This window comes from Phodopus roborovskii, unplaced genomic scaffold, assembly GCF_943737965.1.
Source record: "Phodopus roborovskii unplaced genomic scaffold, PHOROB, whole genome shotgun sequence".
Classification (NCBI taxonomy): domain Eukaryota; kingdom Metazoa; phylum Chordata; class Mammalia; order Rodentia; family Cricetidae; genus Phodopus; species Phodopus roborovskii.
Window position 1 is genome coordinate 11,984,927 of NW_026126485.1, and position 20,834 is coordinate 12,005,760.

The 20,834-nt window shown below is 40.5% G+C and overlaps 1 protein-coding gene across 2 annotated transcripts in view; it reads right to left on the reverse strand.

Moving 5' to 3' along the window:
- Positions 1-20,834, reverse strand: part of Prkcq (protein kinase C theta) — a 126,104-nt gene that overhangs the window by 59,083 nt on the left and 46,187 nt on the right. For both annotated transcript variants that reach the window (XM_051194820.1, XM_051194819.1), the window contains exons 2-4: positions 11,773-11,899; positions 7,139-7,338; positions 3,618-3,678 (exon numbers count right to left, since the gene is read on the reverse strand). In XM_051194820.1, coding sequence (XP_051050777.1) covers positions 3,618-3,678; positions 7,139-7,338; positions 11,773-11,890 — 379 coding nt within the window. In that variant the 5' untranslated portion in view covers positions 11,891-11,899. The remainder of the gene's footprint in view (positions 1-3,617; positions 3,679-7,138; positions 7,339-11,772; positions 11,900-20,834) is intronic.

Here is a 20,834-nt window from a genome sequence, read left to right on the forward strand (position 1 = left end):
ATTGAAAACTACTGAATGTTCAGGGGTGTCCTACCAAACCATCTAATTATCATGTATTTCTGATTATATGTCTAATTTATAATCTAGTCATGAAGTTAAATAAGTAAGAGCTGGTCAACCAATGCTGTCTTGGGGCTCATACTGGAACAATGGAAAGGTACATACCTCTGGCTCTGCACAGCTAAATCCTATCCACCCATTTAAGGCTTCAACTTGTGAAAATCTAAATTCATTTGAAAGGAAAGAACTTGAACAGAGAATGCTGATGAAGGGGTTCCCTGTTGGAAAACAACTACCTATGCAAGTGCTTTACTAGGTTTGGCTGCAAAAGGTGTGCAGGGACCATACCAGCTGGGGTAGAAGGAGCCAGGCTACATTTCAAACACTGGAATTTGTCAGTATCATTGACTTGGTGCTAGTTTTGTAGGCATGTAAAAACTATGGGGTCGTGGAGGATTACACCAAGGTTCCAAAATCCACTAAGGCCTGACAATCAGTGACAGGGTTGGATTCCCTGCAAAAGGAAGCCCTGAAAGGCCATTTCATGAAGCTATGATGATGAATCCTAAGGTGAAATGGAGTCTCCAGGATGTTGGAGATGTTTGCCAGGATGTGGGGTGTTTGTCAAGGAAAGCAACAGGCATGGAATAGAACCAGTCCAAGACAGGTTACACGTGCAGGCAACTGAATTAGTGCAGGAGGGATACCCAAGCCTATTTGAGCCCAGATGCTGCCACTAAAAACCTTAGATGCCAAACATGAAGTTGCATGGAAACATAATTTGGTATTTTCACTGTTGAGTTTAGGTCTTATTTCTTTGCTATGTCACAAATCTTTTAGAATGAAAATGTTTACTCTAGCCATTGTATATTATAAGCTGTCTTTGGTTTTACAGGGGTTTGGGTCATAGATATTGCTTTGATTCTCAGAAGAGATTTTGGGATTTTGAAGTACATTAGAACTATTAAGACTTGGTGGGGGGCTCTAGGAGATGAACTAAGTGCATTATGAGATGGCTACGGACATTTAGGAGGTCAGGGTTAATGTTCTGGACTAAAGGGATGTGTTCGGGTCTTAAGTTGATGGGGGGTGGGGGGGACCTTGTTCTGGTTGTTTCTCACTGTCAATTTTCCTAGATTTGGAGTCATCTAAGAGAATGCACGGGAGGGTGTTTCTGTAAAGGTTTAACTGAGGAAGATCCACACCAAATGTGGACCATACCATCTCATAGCCTGGGCTACCAGACTAATAAAAAGAGGAAAAGGATAAAGAATAAAAGAGAAAAATAAAAAGAAAGCTAAGCACCAGTATTCCAACTGAACACTAGCATACATCGCTCTCTGCGTCCTGACCAAGTACCTGAAGTGGTCAGCTGCCTTGTGTGACAATGCCACATTCTGAAAACATCTCTTACTTTACAAAGAGACTGGAACTTTGGCTGGACCTCACAGCCAGAGTTAATGACACAACATGAGGTCACTTACGATGGCTATCCTTCTGTGCATGCAGCCTCTTTGTTTAACCTGCCTTTAAGAGAACAATCTAACAATCAAGCTTTGCTGCCTCGGATTTCCCACGAAATCAACTTTTACAACCTAATCTAAAGCATAGCTACAATTTAAAGTTACACACTCTTCCTTGCCCCAGACTAATGCATGTGTGTTATTTGCTGAAACCAGCAAATGTAGAAGTTGACAGCAACTTCCTAAAATCTACCATAAAGGCAGAAAGCAACCGTTAATGGGTATTGGTTGGTAAATAATGATATAAGCTGTCTGGGTTAGTTGGAATGAGTTGGAGTCAGTGATTTAATCTCTTCTAAAGCTCTGTTAAAGATTTCTGTAAAACATGAGGGGACCAGGAAGTGAACAGAGTTAGGGTTTATATTGTGAAACCCCCAAAGCTTCAATAAAGAAGTTAAAAAAAAAAAAAAGATTTCTGTAAAACATCCCATTCCTTCTCTATGTAATGACTTCTATGCTGCTCAATAAGGACAGAACAAGGCCCTTTGTTAGAGACATACAGTCACACCACTCAGGCAGATACCATTCACACATAGAGATGCATAAGGCGCGCGCGCGCGTGTGCACACACACACACACACACAGATGGACACAGGAATAGATTCACAAGATAGCTTTCAGGCAGGCACAGATTCAGTCTTATTCAACAGACAGGATGGAGGACACAGGGCGCACGAAGAGACTTCAAATCTGCACTCACTTTGGTTAAATGACTCCAAGGGGAGTGCTTTATTTCTTAATGTGACACTGATGATTTGGACTCAATCAGCTTGGAGTTTTGCTGCCATGTTCCTACCCCCACCCATAGTTAACTATATCTCTTCAATTTTGAGCCCAAACAAAGTCTTTCTTAAGTTGATTTTTTTTTTCAGAGCAATGAGAAAAACAAAGCACACAGCTATAACCTCATTAGCAGACCTAAAACGTCTACTAACCGTGCCTGAATATGAATATTTCTATACACCTGGTAAGTGTTCAAGTTTTCCCTGCTTGTCATACAATGCTGTTTAAATCTGGGCATATTAGGACTTACATACGTTAAATAAAAACAGTATAAATCTCTGAACTAAACTTCATTTCTTGTTGGTACGGTTTGAGCATCCTGGGTCCAAAACCCAAAATGCTAAACATATTTTGAGCACAGATAAGATCCACAACTAGAAATTTCTTTACCGTAAAGCATTGCCTCATGTACAAAATTATTCAAAACACCACATAACATCATCTTCAGGTTAGTGTTTAACTTTTACATGAAATATATAAGAGTTTTCTGTTCAGAATTGGATTCAGATCTCCAAATAAATACCCCAGCTCCCCAAATAATTCAAAATCTGAAACCTTTCTGGTCTTAAGCTTTTTTGGACAAGTGATACTGACTGAACCTGAAGTGTTTTTTTTTTTTTTTTTTTTTTTACAGTTTATCATTATTGAGTTCACATGCTTATTCCGTGGTTTAGGATTTTATAAACAGTAGTATTTAATTCACAGAGACAATAGTGCCTGGCTCTCACAGGCACCTAGTGCACACACAGGACTTGTAAGCTTAACTTCTGGGACCCACGTTTTTGTGCTACATGGAACTGAAACTCTTTGGCAATGCATTTTTTTTTCCTTCCTTATTCCTAAGAGAATGTGAGGTGACTAACTTTAGGCCTTTGCATTTGATACTAGTTTTATAGAAGATATTTTCAGTTTCTTATTTTGTATTCTAGGATAATGGAATGCTGGATATAGAACATTATTTATAAATAGGCAATGTGCTTACACACAGCAATGCAGGAGAAGCCTTTTTTATTCATATTAAATTCCCAGAACTAAAATAGAGAGACTATAAAAGCACCAGGCATGTAAGTTTATACCATTTAAAGATCATCTCTGTAAATGTTTTATGTTTACATTTATACTATGCTCATGCATTCATATTTGTTCTGTGTTTTCAATTCCTGCCTGAATACCATTAAGAATTTTAATAGAATTCGTTGCATTTCTCTTTTTCCCCAATTCTTTCCTAGGATACTGCAGAAGCAAAATGAGCCTTTGCCGAACAGGCCATGCCCTCCTCACCCCCAAACAGGAAGAAGAAATATCACTTGCCGCTCATTTCCAGAAAGTATCTTGCATTCATTAGCATTCGGCCTTGAGGTTTCAGCTCTAACTGGGAGAGAGAATGAGAGAAACATCTTCAGAATGTGAAACCAACCCTGGCTCTAGGACCTCCTAACTGGCTACGTAGTTGGTGGCAGAGGTCCACGAGAGAATGATCTTGGCTTTTCTCCACTAAAGCTCATTGTCATCGTGTTCATTGATATCATTAGCAGCACCTGGGACAGACACTGTCCTTTTATGGAATGCCTTGGCAATTCATTCATTTTATTTGAGGATCAAAATTGACAGAAGGAACAAAATTCAAAAACAGAATCTGTTTCCTTGCAGTGTGCTTACCTGAAGAGGGCAAGCACACAGCCCCAGATATTAATCATGACAGAGAATCCTGGATGCCAAGCCTTGCTCACTTGGGAAAAAGCAGGTCTTAGGTAGTAAGGATAAATCCTTCTCTGAGGGGCTTTCTCTTGCTTACTATGAGGGTTATGAATCCAGGTAGATCTGGGTATAATTCATGGAGTATCCTTTTTCTATCACAAGCATTTGTAAAACGACTGCAGAAAAATTTAATTAAGTGGTTCTTGAAAGTTTTATATATGTATATGTTACATGCAATTATTAAATTATTTGGTATATATTTTAGAATAAGTATATGCATAGTATTTATATATTCTATACATTACAATTATATGAGATATATATATATACGTATACATACATGTATATATATATACATACATACATACATACATACATATATAGACAGTCTCATGTAGAAGATACCAGAGCAATGTGCTATTTTAAAGGCTTATGCAGGATACCATGTAATGTGCATATGCAGGAGTAAAAGGATACAGATAGCACTCTTTTAGAGATACTCATGTAAATATTTATATATGCATGTACCTGAATATGTGTATGTATGTATATGCATGCATGTACACATATATGATAAATGTAAAACCATCATACTATGCCATTAGTGAAATAAATAGATCGAGACAAGATATGGCTCAAAAGTGACTTATTATTGACCCTCACAGCGATAGTTGCCTGTAATAAGGGAGAGACAGCAGGAAATGTCCCATTGAATCCTGAATTAAACTTGAAATCATTGACAGGCCATTTCTTGGTTGCATGACCATGTGCAAATCTCCAGGTCTTCAATGAAATCTCAAAGACTGGCAGGACCCCTACTATCAGACTTTACAATGTCATAAAGCTATGTTTTTGGAACAGCTATAAATTCTCACACAAACTTAAACTGATTAACGTAAAGAGAATCACTTTAGACCATAAAAATAGACACCATCATTTTCTAAATTCTGGTATAGCAAAAATGAAGGCAAAGCCAGAACAAGATAGGGAGAATCTGAGGCCCATTTTCAAAGGAGACTATCAAACTTGGTCACCACGGGATTATCAGCATTCACAAAGAGGTGGTGATAGAGGAAATTAAATCTGGAACCTATTGCAAAGTCATGTTTTATAAAGCACTGGAGAGTGACTGGGAAAACCTTGCAAATACAACCATGGGGAGCACGAAGGGAAGACCAATGTGGCTTTTATAGCCAGGATGGGCATGAACAGCAATTAGAAAAATCTTTGTTCGTTTGTTTTTTGGTAAATAAAGAAATCCATTTTAAAACTGCTGATAACCACAAAACAAGGTAAAATATCAATTCAAAATAATCTGGGGGCACTTGAGATTAAAGTATACCAAGAAATCACCCTAAAAAATAAGGCTCAATAATACAGAAAGTGTGCTAGGTGCTAAATGAGGTTGTGAACGTTGCTATGTACTGACATCCAACAGTCCTAGGCTGCAGAAGGAAGTCTTGCAAGTGCACACATGTATCTAGTGCATGCCTGTAATCCCAACACTCAGGATACTGAAGCAGGAGGATTGCTGGTAGGTCAAGGCTAGCCTGGTCTACGTAACAAGACTCTGCCTAACAAAACAAAGTAGGAGAGGAGGAAGAGAGGAAAAATCGGCAATACTTGTGATGCGGGATTAAAGATGCCTTTAAAAAGATAGATATAGAATGGCAAACTGCTCGTGAATGAAGTCTGTACTTTATTACAGAAGGACAAAGGAAAAGTGACTATCTGTTTCTTCATTGAGAAGAAACCATAGATTGTAAGTTATTATAAGAATTAGGGAGCAGCCTAATTTCATTAAAATAAATTAGGTGGAAAGTAGAAAATACATGGAAACAGGCAGGCACAGGAATGGGGGGTGGTCTATGACTTGTCTCTTCCCTCTCATTGCCTAGCCAACCCCCTCCTGTGCTTCAGAGCCAGCTAGAGCCCCACATCTTCATTGGCTTGAACTGTACTCCTTAACACCCAATCAAACATTGGCAGCACCCTCCAGTTCTTTGACCTTTCCCACTTGCCTGAGCAGCCAGTCTACAGGAGTTGGGATTGCCACAGTCCCCTCCCCAAATGGAGTGAAGGGCTGCTCTGTGTGTACTGTTGAATGGCATTGCCTAAATACATGTAAGCACAGGCACCTTAAAATTTTTTGGCAAGTGTTTTTCCTTAAATATTAACTTAGTGACAGAAAGGATGAGTTCGGTGCTTTTCTTAAGAAGACAAAATCAGTGTGAGGTCACAGGCACACAAGAACATCATTTCTAGGTTCCCATCATTGCCATGTGGATGCTGTAACTTGAGAGCTTCTCAGAAGTCCTGCTAATATCTGAATTACAGACCTCAGGTAGAAAGGTAAGGAGTTTTGGTACTTTGGCATAAACAACATACACATATGAAAATATTTTTCTGGCTTTCAATCTATATAGAAGGTGGCTTTGACTAATATATGTCATCTGGGTTTTGTGTCCCAGAAATCCTCATTTGCTTGTTTTAATTTTTTCATATTTTGCTTTCCCTTTTCTTATTTCTAAGAATGTACTGCCCACCCAATTACAACTCAGTTTTTCCAAAACTTAATGTGGCATGGTGAATTGTGAATGACATATTTCTCAGTACGGGATAAGTTACTTCGTTATGGCTGAAAGACACATTGACAAGGAGCTGAGAGAGAAAACCAGATATGAAATGAGTCTTGTTTCTGTCATCTTATATTTGGACAGGATAATAAGCAGATAAGAACCTCTCCAGTGAAGGGGAATTAGTGATATTTCCAGGTGTACCTTAAGAGTAATAAATCAGTAACTTATTCATTACCCAGGACCCCCCTCTCCATACATAGGCATCCAAGTGATTCGAGGTTTTCAATACATTCTGCAGCCCACGACTAGCCATTTTAATTATCAAATCACCAAGGAATATGTGACAGGGAGTCTGCTTATCCATGGCTAGTGTCCTCATGACTGTGGGATGACAGGGACATTTTAAGTTACTCAATATCTAGCATCATGGTGCACACTAGCTGAGTGTGGTGGCACACACCTGTAAACCCAGCACTTGGGAGGTGGAGGGAAGAGAGTCAGAAGTTCAAGGTTTGGGTGCACACCCTTCAAACAGTTCGCAGCTCTGATACTTACCCATACCTCTGTCCTTCCATTGTTCTTTCGGCATCTCTCTGCTAGGGAGTAGAGCTCCACGGTTGTTTCTGATATGAGATCCACATTTTTGCCCTTCACGATGATCTGCATCACTCTCCCCTTGTTAATGTGGGCATCAAAGGTGCTGTCCCAGGGTGGGTACATGGTTGGCTTTTTCTGAATGTACATTTGCCCATTTTCTAGGAAAAGAAAAATACTGTCTTGTTACTCTTCTGCAAACTCTGGAGAATAATTCAATTCCATTTAATAGTGGCTGCTGTTCCCACTGTTCTCATATACATAACTCTGAGGCAAAGGCTGAAGTAACTCACCCTGAGACAATCTAGGGCAGAATAAGATAGGTGACAGGTGCATGGTTAGAGCAAGGTAACACATTGGATCTTATAAGTCCAATATAGATAGTTTAAGCAGCAAGTGTCTGAGAGCTATTTCAAATGGAAATGTTCCTTTCCCAATTTTTTTCCTTTACTTTGACAGTGGGCATCTAAAGAAATAACCTTAAAATCCTTTATGGCTAGGTATGGTGGTGCAGGATAACACCTGCACATAGGAGGCTGAGATACTCTGTGCTTTGCAGCAAGACCATCAGAAAATCACGAGCAAATGAGCCAAAAAAAAAAAAAAATCCACGAAACACAAGCACACTCACATATCTCCTCTCAACACACCAAGAAAAAAAAAATACCAAAATTGTATGCCTTTTAAAACCTTCCTTATCTTATAATAGCTTGGTTATATGACTGGTTAATTCTTCTGGCACCTGATTAAAAAAAAAAAAGAAGTCCCCTAAAACTACTATATTTATAGGAAAGACACAATGGCATAAGTTAAACTTATAAGGAATGATCCTCGGGATTTTTTTGTTTTTGTTTGCCACAAACACAGTATCAACATCCTTTTAAAACATATGAATCCTTTCTCCCCCACCCCCACCCGCTCTGACTTTCTCTCTCTTCTTCCTTTTAGAGAGTGTGTCACTATATAGCCCAGGCTAGTCTCACATTCACTGTGTGGCTTCTGCTGGCCTTGAGTTCTCTATCCTCCCACGTTAGCATCTCAAGTGCTGTGATCACAGGCATTGTCTCTACACTCAGCTTCCTCCTCTAATTCTTGAATGAAGATATATTTTACACTACGATGAACCCTAAGCAAAGGCTGGCAAGTGCTGCAGAGGGACCAGCAAAGCCAATAGCAGACATGCTTGTGAAGACAGGGTCCTGGTCACAGGAGCAGGAGTTGTGACTGGACTGATTTCTTTATAAGAATCTGTCCCAGAAGCTGCCTGGCAGGGACAAGACTTTACAAATGGAATTAAGTTGTTTTGTTACATCTACTCACAATGGGTTTTCTCTGGTTCAAAGTCTTTGATCATTTCAATAGCAGAGAACTCCAGCAGCATTTTATTGTTTCTTATGAGAATAAGCCTATTAAATGTCATATTTAGCAATTCAGAGACATTGGTAATGCAAAGAAAAGCAAATCTGCTTAAAGTGGGAATGGGGAGCCATTCTGGCATTCTTTTATAATACAGGAGGCTAAATAGAATGAACATTTAGCAGTAACTATTATTTAGCTCGAGGATATACAAAGAGTTGAAAAAGCTGAAAATTTAAACTTTAGGGAATCTTAGCCAGTAGAAGTATAAACTATGAACTGTTAAGGATTGAATAGGAAGGAGGTGATTAAAAATGAATATACATTTTCATTAATTCTTTGAGAAATTCATGCATGAAAACAATGTACTATGATAGTTTCCACATTGATTTCTCCTCAGAATTCCTCCCAGATTCATCTCTGACCCACCCTCCACACTCCACTTCTCACCCCCTCCCAACTTTAAGTCTTCTCCTCGATATTGTCTCCTCCACCTCTTTCATACTCCAGTAAGTCCGATTTGTTGTATTCTCCATAAACATTGGTATGGAGACAACCACTGGAGCCTGGTCAAACTACCAGGAGTCACACCTTTAAGGAAAACTGACTCACTCTCCCTCAGAAGTCACTAGCTGTCAATAGCTCTCAATTTGGGGTTGGGAACTCATGAGTTCCTATGAAGGGAGGGAGAGATTATTTTTTTATGGCTAGGTTAAAAAACAAATGATAGATTGGGTTCTTTGAAAATCAGTGATGATATTATTGATCTTAGTCTCTAAGCTTCCCTATTAAATTATTATTTTTTTCACTACAACCATTTTCTGTGCCTGGAGAAGCTGGAGAAGGGCAGATATCCAGGAGTCACTAGGTTAAGAATTACCTAAAATGTAGACCAGAACTCAGAATCCTGTTGTTCTAGTTCCATTTCTGGTGCTGGTATAAAATACCCTGACAAAGGTGACTTAGGGGAGAAAGGGTTTATCTTGAGTTGAATTCCCAGGTTACAATCTATCACTGAGGTGGATGTCAAGCCAGGAACTCAAGCAGCTAGTCATAGCACAACCACACTTGAGAGCAGGGAACAATACAATCTTGCAAGCTTATTGGCTTGATTCCCTGCTTTTGACTAGTTTTTCCCTCTCTTACACTGTGAAGCCCTGCCTAGAGAATGGCACCACATAAATGGACTGGGTATTCCTACACCAATTAACAGTCAAGATAATTCCCCAAAGACTGCCCACAGGCCAAGATAATCTAGGTAATTCCTCATTAAGATGCCCTTCCCAGGTGATTCTAGACTGTGAGAAATTGACAATTAAAACTAGCCGGCATGCCTGTCTGTGTGTGAACAGTGAGGCCTGCTGTTTTCAAAAGGTCCCAGGCTGACAGCACTGGTTCTGGCTTGCTCCCATTCGTCCAACTCATCATGAAAAATGCAACCTCGCACCCTAAATATGGAAATCTGCTTAAATTCTGGAGAAGGAATCTTTTAGTTAGGTAATGTCTAGAGTGACTTCTTTTCAGAACATAATCTGAAAAAAAAAAAAAAATTCAAAGCCCATTGACCAATCTGTTGGAAAATAGTTTTGTTCTTTTTCTGACAGGGTCTCTTGATCCACACGGCTGATGAGATCAAGTTCAAAATCAAGGCCAAAAGAAGAGGAAGGGGGGAAAGAAAAAGGAAGGAAGGAAGGAAAGAAGGAAGAAAGAAAGAAAAAAAGAAAGGAAGGAAGAAAGAAAAGAAAGAAAGGAAGAAAGAAAGGGAGGGAAGATGGAAGAAGATTGGCAGGAGGCAAATGTCAATGAGAACTGAAGCTGGAAAGAGGAGCAGATCCACAAGACCCATTAAGTCAAAAGCAGCTTTGAAAAAAACCCAGCTATTTTACACTTCAAAGAGGTCTGTGACATTTGAAAGGGTTTAGGTGGGAGCAATCGGCATTTTCACTTTTAAGACAGTAAAGAACTCTGGGTAGAAGAGAAACCAAGGGCATCCAGACAGTCTCCTAGGCTTTGATGCCCTCAGAGCAGCTAGGGAGATGAAGTGAACATGAAGGGAGATGGGAGTGGAGGACACAGCATGATAAAATTTGGAATTGCAGAATTCAGAACTTCCAGCATCTAGCTAGAGGCTCTCAATGCATGCCCCAGCTTCCTCTTGTGTCCACAAATGCTCCCAATCTCTGAGAGAGACTCTTTTAGGGGCACTCCATTGAGAATGATGTTCACTTCTCTGGCCTCTTTCTCTTCTTGCCTTGCTTTATCTTCACAGGTCTCACTGCTAGTCATCACACGATAACTTTGCTTATCACCTGTCTTCCTCTGCGAGACTGGAAAGTCTGAAGGGAGACTTTGTAGACACTTTAGTGTGTTTTTCTGTCTGCTCAAGCCCCAGAGCCCTCATAGTGGCTTGCCATAAGTGTGTGTGTGTGTGTGTGTGTGTGTGTGTGTGTGTGTGTGTGTGTAAACGAACTGAGATACATTCTTGACAGCTACCCTGCTTTATACAGGAATATAGAGCAAGGCCGGGAGGCTGGAAAGGTCTTGGGATAAATAGCTTCCTATTTTTTCTTTCGAAGAGACTTAAAAATATCGGAATGAAGAGGTATGGATCAACAGGGAACCAGAAGGCATAACCATCAAGGGATTCCTTACCCAGTGGGATTGTTTTGACAGAGCTATCCAAACCCACAAAAACAGTCATGGGTACAAATCTCCTGCTCCTCATGAATTGCATGCATATAGTCACAGTTAATAAAACAGAAATAATATTTTATTCATGGAGAATGCTAGCAGATTCCTTCTTTCCTTCCTCTCTTAGATGAGGCAATGATACAACAAGCAGTCTTTAGAGTTAATCCCAAGATCTAGGATTAGACAGGCTTTACCTGTAGTCACTGAAAACAGTGAGTTATTATTAGTGCAAGTAATATTTAATATACTTGGCCTCCTAGATCTCTTCTCCATTAGTCCCTGATCTAATTTCCTCAACTTAATATTCTCTGTATCTTTGTTTATGTGGAAAAAAATGACGGTGAAATAGATCTGGTCAGAACCCATAACTAACCCTGGCTTCTTAAGAAAGTATATTTGGCCTTTGTTGGGTACCAGTGTCCTAAACTGTGAAATTCAGTTCTGCCAATTGTCCCATAAGGTCATGGAGGTTCTTGTCTCCCACATGCTTGTCTAGCCTAGCCACCACTCCCTCCTCTTCCTCCCGACCCTGATGCCAATTAACTTACCTGATTCCACATACTCTTTGACAAGCACAGCACAGTAGGGGTTCACGGCCTCACCCTGACAAGACTGGCAGGTACCACAGTCAAAGTTGGATAAACCAATTCGAAGAAATGGTGACATGATTGTTCCCTGGAAAAACAACAAAAGAAATGCTGTATTTAAGGAGCCCTAACATGTATTATTTTTAGTGTTCCATCCCCACTTAGTGTTTTATCTTGGACAGCCAGCATTTCCAATGGGCCTGCTATCCATCTGAACAAAAGTGTTTATTTCCTTCTCTGAGAAGCATATTGCTGGGTCCTTCCTGAACTGCACACTGGCTTGCAGAGGAAGAGCTCTTTGGAAAGTCTGTGGCTAACCTCGGCAGTGAGAACTAAGGGTTGATCCTGCTCAGTCTAACAGTCTTATTGGATAACTGCACAGCAAGGTGAACATTTTCCAACTTTCTGTTTCTCCAAGTAGGTGCCCCAAACACAGTAACCAGAAAATGACTGAGTCTATTTTAGTCACACCAGTTAATATGACACCACAACATTCTTATGTAGTCTATTTATGTGTGTCATGGAATTGGCTCCCAGCAGTTAGCAGCTGATCCCTATTTATTTTGGATATTTTCAATATGTTTGCTCTTGTCAGAGGCAAACACACACTCAAACAGACACAAGCAATTACACTACTAAATGTTATGATCTGCTTTTAAAACCTCTAAACTATTGACCACAGTATGATTGTGTCTCATCCTGAAGTCAAAGTACCTCACAAAAGTCAGGGGTCTTATTATGTTTTCTTAGAGCTTTATATGGAAATAGTCACAGTGTTGGCTACACATTTCAACAGCCAGGGTTATTCTTTTTTTTTTTTTAATTTTAAAGGATTTATATTTTTATTGATGTATTTTTCAGTGTGTCTGTGAATATTTGTGAATGCGTGCACATATGCACATAGCCAAGGAAGCCAGAAGACAGAGCTGAACACCTGAAGCTGGAGATACGGGTAGCTGTGAGCCATCCAATGTGAATGCTGGAAACCTGCCTCTGGTCCTCCCTCTGCAACAGCAGCCTGTGCTTTTTTTTTTTTTTTTTTTTTTCCCACTGAGCCATCTCATCAGCATCCTAAGTCTGAATCTTCATCTGAAGTTCCACCTCTGCTTGTTCTGCTGCTCTCCTCAACTAAGCACCATTTCCTCTATAGTTATTTTCTTGGGTGTGGGGGGGTGGGGTGTGTGTGTGTGATGAACATGTATGTGAGTATGCATGTTCACATGTGTGTGGGTACATTACTTGTGTGTATATGTGCATGTGGAGGCCTGGAGTTGAAATGGAGAGTCTATCTTGACTACACTTCTTTTCTTGTTGTTGTTGAGGGAGGGTCTCTGGCTCAACCCAGAGCTCATGAATTCCTGTAACTCTAGCTAACTAGCTTGTCCCAGGGTCCCTATCTCTGCCTCTTGAATGTTGGAATTACAGGCAACTGCCACACTTGTCTAGGTTTTGTGTAGTGCTGGTGATTTGAACTGCCGTCTTTGTGCTTGTGGGGCAAGGCTTTGTCTATTGTGCCTGTCTCCCCAGCTCTACTATTTTCTTTTCTGGCTGCTTCTTCCTAAGTCCTTGTAGGTCTGAAACTATCATCTAGTGTTCAGTAACAAGGCAGCATCCTCGATTCCTCTCTTCTTGTTCTGGTTCACAGTATACTAGCAGAGATAAGCAAGTCATTTTGACTTGGATCTGGAGGGATCCTTGACTCACAGTTACTACCACCCTGACCTTTGGTGTGTTGTCACAGGCTATTTCCAGGTTAGTCTCTTAACTAGGCAACAGCAGCAGCTCAAAATGAATCCATCTTAGGCATAGATGGAAATCTCTAGGTTTGCCAGGGTTTGTGTTACAGTGTAGCAGGGTGTCTATTACAGAGTGGAAGAAAACTGTAGTGAAACGCTCTCTCCTCCTGGAGGTCTCACGTAGAAGCAGAGGTTTCTTATTAAATAAGTGATGCATATTTGTTTCTATATCCTCACCCAGAGCATTTTGACAGTTTACTCAATGCTAGTGTCTTGTTTTCCAGCCTAGTTAGGGGCTCTCTTTCCAAATGTCTTACCACAGTGACATGGTAAGACATATATGTTGACATCTAGAAGATAAAACAAGCATGATGTGGGCATGTATGTCAAGAATAATGAAGATCTATGATAAACACAGGGATGAAATTAACATAGAAAAGATGTGCAAGTTCCTTTTGGGGGCTCAGAACTCATGGAGAGAGGAGGGAAAATTTCCTTGGTTATTATATGTGTGATACAGGATGCCTGAGAACTGGGCTTGCAAAGTTCTGTTTGGTGAACTGTATATGTCAATCAATTTCATCTTTCTTCACCATCCACAAAAGCTCTACAAATAACAACACATGAGTATGGAAGATGACAGGTCAAGCTGTTTCTAACAGGGCAAGTACAAGTCCTTACATATATGTAGCTGAGCAATGCAGTCACACATCCAGCTCTGTCTCCTATTTCCATATGTATCGCCATATGTACCAAGTACCATCTGAAAAGTGCCATCTTCCCATTCAGTTTGCTCCCCCACCTTTTTTTTTAATAAAAAAAAATATTTTTGAGACAGGGTCTCTCTATATAGCCTGGCTGACTTGGAACTCACTATGTAAACCTGGTTGGCCTAGAACCTAGAGACTGTCCTGCCTCTGCCTCTAAATACTAGGATTAAAGGCCTTTCCCACTGTCACCCAGCCATCTTGTCCCTTCTTTTACTTTTCCACTTCAATGACTAATGTCATGGTACACAGCCTGGCTCTCTGATTTGACTTTGCCCTGCTGCCGCTCCTCCACACCTCTTTCCATGCCCCACCCCATCCCCATCTTCCTAGCTTAATTGTCTATCACCCTTTCCTTGAACACTACAGCAGATTACATCCCCACATCCATCTGATCTTGGTCACTTTTCATTCCCTGACATCTCTACTCTGCATCCCAAACTATCTTAGGATCCTTCAGAGCTATAGCTGTTTCACAGCTATAAACTTGGAATAAAACTGTACCTTATCTTTGCAATATCTTCCTATTTCACTCCATTCTTCATTTCTCCATTCTTCAACTTCCCCATCCTTGAAGTTCCCACTCAGTCTCCATTTCCTTTCCTTTTTCTCCCATTTACACATCCCTTCAGGGTCCCTCACCCTCCTGGATACACTGATGGACAGTAACTGCCATATTCTTTGTCTTGCAGCCACTAAGAAAGTTTGAGTCTCAAACTATTATTTGGTATCCAGCAACCAGGCATTCCTTGCTGGTCCTTTCTCTTCTTGAACTATTCTATACTCATGTAAGTCTCAAGGCTTGTAGGCCATGCCTGTGTTTCCAGACCGTAGCCACCACACACAGAGCTCCAGTGGAAATGCACTAGATTTGTCTCCTGCTTAATTCTCACGATGCCTCACAAACTCAGAAGAAAGGCACAACTCCAACTCCAAATGCCAATGCTCTGATGTACAAATATTTACCAAGGTTCCCTCTGCATGAATGCAAATTGAAATTGTATTGTTTTGTCCCTGAAGGAGAATGAATGTAGTTCTGGAGATACTCTGTCATATCCTCCCCCACACACACACACACACACACACACACACACACACACACTTCCTGACTAGATTGTGAGAGCAAGAGCCATACTGAATCATCCATGTACTTCCACAACTAATTCCCCCTCTCATCTTTAGCAGACATTTGATGCTTTTTTTTTTTTTTTTGGCCAATGAAGTTACTGTTCAAAAGTAACATTGCAAATTATTTCTGTGTATTTCTTTTACCTGCAAAGACATCTGGTGTTCAAACTGAGCCCAGGAGAGCTGTAGAGGAAGTACACCCTTAAGGAGACTCCCCAGCCCTTGTCCCAGGCAGAAGACTGATGTCCTCCTGAGCTTGGCTTCTGGAGTTATTTCACCTCTCTAAGCCTATTTGCTCCTTTGAAAACACTGCTGTTACCATTAGCACTCTCCAAGGGCCATGAGAATTAAATGGGCAAACACATGAAAGGTGCTTAGAATGGGATTGGCACCCAGTAAACTCTCAGTAAATGTTAGTTATTAGTATTAAAACTTGGATACATTTTCTAATAGTCTGTCTCCTCTGTTGATTTGTGTCAAATAGAGCAGGAGGAGAGGATAAACAGTTTTTTAGGAGCACATATTGGCTGAAATATGTGACCTGGGTCTGTGCTTTGCTAGCATGCCCTCATAAACACACTACATATATCTCTCATATAGTACTTACTACCCTCTGATACGATAATCTTGCTTTAACACTTATCATGATAGATAGCAGTTTACCCATGCAATCTTCCATTATTTTGCTATCGAAGCTGAAAAATATTATCATTACATATACTCAAAATTTCTGAAGGCTCTTCATTCTTCCAAGTTCAATGTCTTCACTGCTAGGTGTGATCAAATTTGTCTTTGGCTTATAGATTTGATGCTACACTGAGTCAGATATAATTGGCACTAGATGCAAGCTAGATCACAGAGACTGAAGATACTTGTGTTTACCTCTTACCTGTAAAAAAGATGCATGGTGCTCAAGTGGAATGGCTATGAGTTGTAAAGGAAGTGAGTGGACAGCAAAGGAAACTTGCCAGCATTTGTCACAGGCAGAAGAGTGAAGTTCTCATAGAATGGCATGATCCGCCCACCCTGTGTGTGTATGTTGTGTGTAGGCAAGAAGTTGATGATGGCTGTCTTGTTCAATTGCTCTCTCCTTATTTTTTTGGGAAAAGATCTCTCATTGAACCAAGGGTTCACTAATTTTGCTAGATTGCCTGGCTGGCACACCCCTGGAATCTTCCTTAGTGTTTCCCCAGCACTGAAATTACAGACAGGATGCTTTGACATTTTACCTAGGTGCTTGGGGTCTGAACTCAGGCCCTCATATTTGAATAACAAACACTTTACTGACTGAGCCAACTCCCTTGCATTTAGCATATTTTTTTTAATTTAAAAAGTGAACAGTATTTCATTACTAAGGTTTACTTGGAGATTCTCAGTGCTAAAGAGTGAGAGAAATTAAAAAAGAAACTATAATAAAAACAGTAGCCTAGTTAGACATGGTTGCTTTTGTCTGTATTCCCAAGAATCCTGCTTCAGGATCATAGGTGTGAGATCAACCTGGGCTATATAATAGTAAGACATGTTTTCAAAATCCTCAACCAAATCACCAACCAACCAACCAACCAAACAAACAAACAAATAAAACATGACAGCTATTACTTGCTTTAAAATGTTTAACATGCAGAAGAGAAAATGCACTGTAATTAGAATTAAACTTGGGAATGAAGAAGCCAAAAAATTTGATTTCCAATTATAATTGCTAAGCAAATATGATTGGTAAAATTACTTTGAAATGTCTCCCCCAGGCTTGTATTTTGTACCCTTGGTGCTTAGATTATGGCACTATTTTGAATCCATAGAACCTTCTGAAGGTAGAGCCTGGATAACAAAAGTGGGACACTAAGGATCTCCCTTAAGGTTATATGCCTCCTTGGTTCTGACCTGTGTTCTTTGCTTACTGATACACCAAGATGTGTGTCAACAATTCCTCTACATAGTCCTACTTACATGGATGGAGCCACAAAAGCATCATTCTGATTAAATTACTCTAATATCTATGAAATTGCTGTGACTCTTCATTGAGTTAAACCATAATTCTTAGTCTGACATTTCAAATGGGTTTAATTAATTCTTTTTCTTCCATAGACAAGCTACCTAGAACTCTTTGTGATGGGAGATGTCATTCTGTAAATATGTTTCTCATACTGGTTAATGAATAAAGCACTGTTGGCCAATAGGAAAGCAAGATAGGTGGGACTAGGAGACAAGGAGGAAAGAGGAAGTAGTAAGGAGGAGTCAAGTTGGAAGATGGAGAGAGCAGAATGCCGTCGGGCTCTCTCTCGGGTAAGGCATGACCATGTGGAGATTAATAGAAATGGGTTAATAATTAAGACAGAGCTAGCTGATAAGAAACTAGTACCTGGCCAACAGCATTATATCTGATACAGAGTCTCTGTGTGTTATTAGGGGCTGGTGCAGTGGCAAGACCAGACCAGGCGGCGGGCAGGAATAACCTTACTCCTTACAGTCTTCCATCCTTCAAGTGCCCCATTTATGTCTTGGTTCATTAAGACGTCTTTCCAAGTCCCAACTTCATTTCCTCACTCCTGCAAACATATTCATGACAAAAACTAAATGGTATGTTTGGCTTTTTTTTCTTTGATAGTACTAGAGATTGAACCTAAGGATTCCTCCATGACTTGAACTTGGGCTCTCCTTTGAGTAGCTGGCATTACAGGTCTACACCATCAGTTTCTCTCCGGGAGACTTGATATGTTTACCAAAATAAATACTTGTGAACTTACAGTCTGCCTTTGGGTCCCATGAAGGTCACAACTGTGCTTTTTCCCATCTTTCCTGCTGTTTGAGTTATTTTTTATCACACAACAAATGACCTTGACACTTAAATACCAGCCATTTATTTATTGCTCACAATTAATTGCCATCAATTAGAGATGTGCTCAGTTGGACAGCTCACATCTTATGGCATGTGAACTGTCTCAGTGGGGACAGACAGGACAGTTCAGTTTCTCTCTCCATGAGTTCCCCCATCCTCCTGGAAATACCCTGGGCTTGTCTGCATGGCAGTGGCACTAGAAGAGGGTGAGAAGGAAGCAACACTGCTGAGCCTTTCAAGGCTGGGCATAGAACTCAAACAACACACGTCTGCCACATATAACTGGCCAGGGAAAATTCCAGGCAGCTTTGATTCCAGGTGTGGAAGTAAATTCTCCCAATCAGAAGACTCTTAGAGAAAGTCTGTGGATTGTTTTAATACCCTACCATGCCTATCTTCCCACACACTGAACGCTAAGTACTACAAACATTATTATTTTAGAGGCAAAATCTAACACTGTCAATTAGAATAGAACCCAAGGCTTTCTTAGCAGCCAGATTTTTTTTTTTTATTTTATGCTTACTCAAAGTTTTCTTAAATGTGCATGTCTTGTGTATGCTTGTGTGTAGGGGGCATATGTGAGTGTGGTTTATGAGCATGTGCGTATGTAGGTACATGTGACTGTGTACCTGGTCAGAGGTCAAAAGAGGATGTCCAGTGTCCTGCACTCTCCCTCTTTTGCATTTTTATTTTGAGACATGGAGCCCAGAGCCATGGTGAAAGCCAGGAGTTCCGTCTATGTAAAGGCAAGCACAAAGATGTTGCATCTTACAGGAGCTAACATAATTTAAGGTTCTGGTCCTTGTGTCAGGTTGACCCTGAAAAATTGGTCTCTAAGATGGTGTTGTGTCAGCAGCTCTGAGATGTTGTGGCTTTGCCATCTTCCTGGTGCATCTGTGTGACTTCTCTTCCTTCTTCCTGCTAAGCTGATGCTCAGTGAAGAAGACTGCACTATGTGGAACAAGTAAGCCAAAAGTGGGCCTGGGCCAGAGACAAAGGTAACCTTGATAAGAAGCAGAGGCTGAAGTTGTGGGGCACAGAGACCCTGGGATGAGTGAAAACATGAAGGTGCTCCTAGGTTTGCAAATGACACTACCATAGTATAAAGTCAACTCTATCAGACTCCAACTCTATATCTAAAGTAAATATCTGAAACTGTGACTATGTTCTCATATGTTCAAAACAAGGCATATTGTAGATCCACTTTCTAAGAATCTCTGCTGTATTGGGTCTGTCCATGTTCTGAAGATTCAAGGAATTAATCCATATAAAATGTTTATGAGAGGCTGGGGAGAAGTCAGATATGATTCTGTAAGATTTTCTCCGATACTCTTCAAAATGCTTACTAGTAAGAGTGTAATAACTCATACCATGGATCACTTCATAAGGCTAGAGTAAGCCTAATCTACTGACCAAGGAGATGAGGTGACACAGACATTTATTCAATAAACATTGGCTAAACCATCAACCGGGTTGTAAGGTGATGCACAGAATACTTGGTCCTGATAGGCACTTAACTCTAGATAAGCTATGAGATCAGTTTGGGGCGGCCTCTTCTCTTAGAGGGGATCAGGAAATGAAGCACTGAGACTCTGGTCTTCACTTTCTTGCCTTCTTATTCTATGAACAGAGGGCTGTGACATGTTGTCAGAGACAGGATGAGAAACAGCCGAGTGAGCTGTCACTGCAGGGTACACCAATTGCAAAACACTCCTGTGTTTACTGCTGCATTCATACCACACCCCACTTCCTCCTGAGGGTGTGTGACACTTTTCAGAGAAAATACAGTGTTCACTGGTATCACCACAGTGAGCGGAAATAGCTGTCCCTAGATGAACTGATGGTATTGACAGAATAGTGTTGGGCGGAGTCCACCATGTGCTAGCGTGGACAGATAATGTTGATGTGGGCCATCTCTGCCTCATAAGAAGGCTGCAAGTACAGAGACACGACCCAGGGAAGGGGATCAGAAAGGAAAGAAATGTGGACAGATGTGTGTGCTTGGGTACATGTGAATTGCCCATGTCTTGTCTTTATACCATAATGCCCCCAGTTATAAATGAACAAATTGTAAAAACTTGGTGTCAAAATTTGAAGCCTCAACTCCATGTAAACTATAAAATTAAGCAACAGCCACATTTCTGGGTTAGCCTGTTCACTATTGCTGACTTGCTAACTTAGAAGGAGGTGAAGATTAATGTATTATACAAACACATTACAGCTACAGGTCAATTTATAGGACTCTTTACTTGTTTTTCCTCTGTGCATCTGAGGCCTAATTTTTTTGTAAACATTTTTTACAATGACATTTTAATTTTCTATTTGTGTATATGAGCACATGCAGGGTTTTGTGTGTGTGTGTGTGTGTGTGTGTGTGTGTGTGTGTGTGTGTGTGTGTGTGTGTGTTGGAGGGAGGCACGTGTACCACAGTATGTCTATAGAGGTCTGAAGAAAACTTGCAGTAGATAGTTTTCTTTTTCCACCACGTGGGTCATAGGACCAAACTCAGGTAGTTAGGCTTGGCAGCAAGCCCCTTTACTCACTGAGTCATCTCAT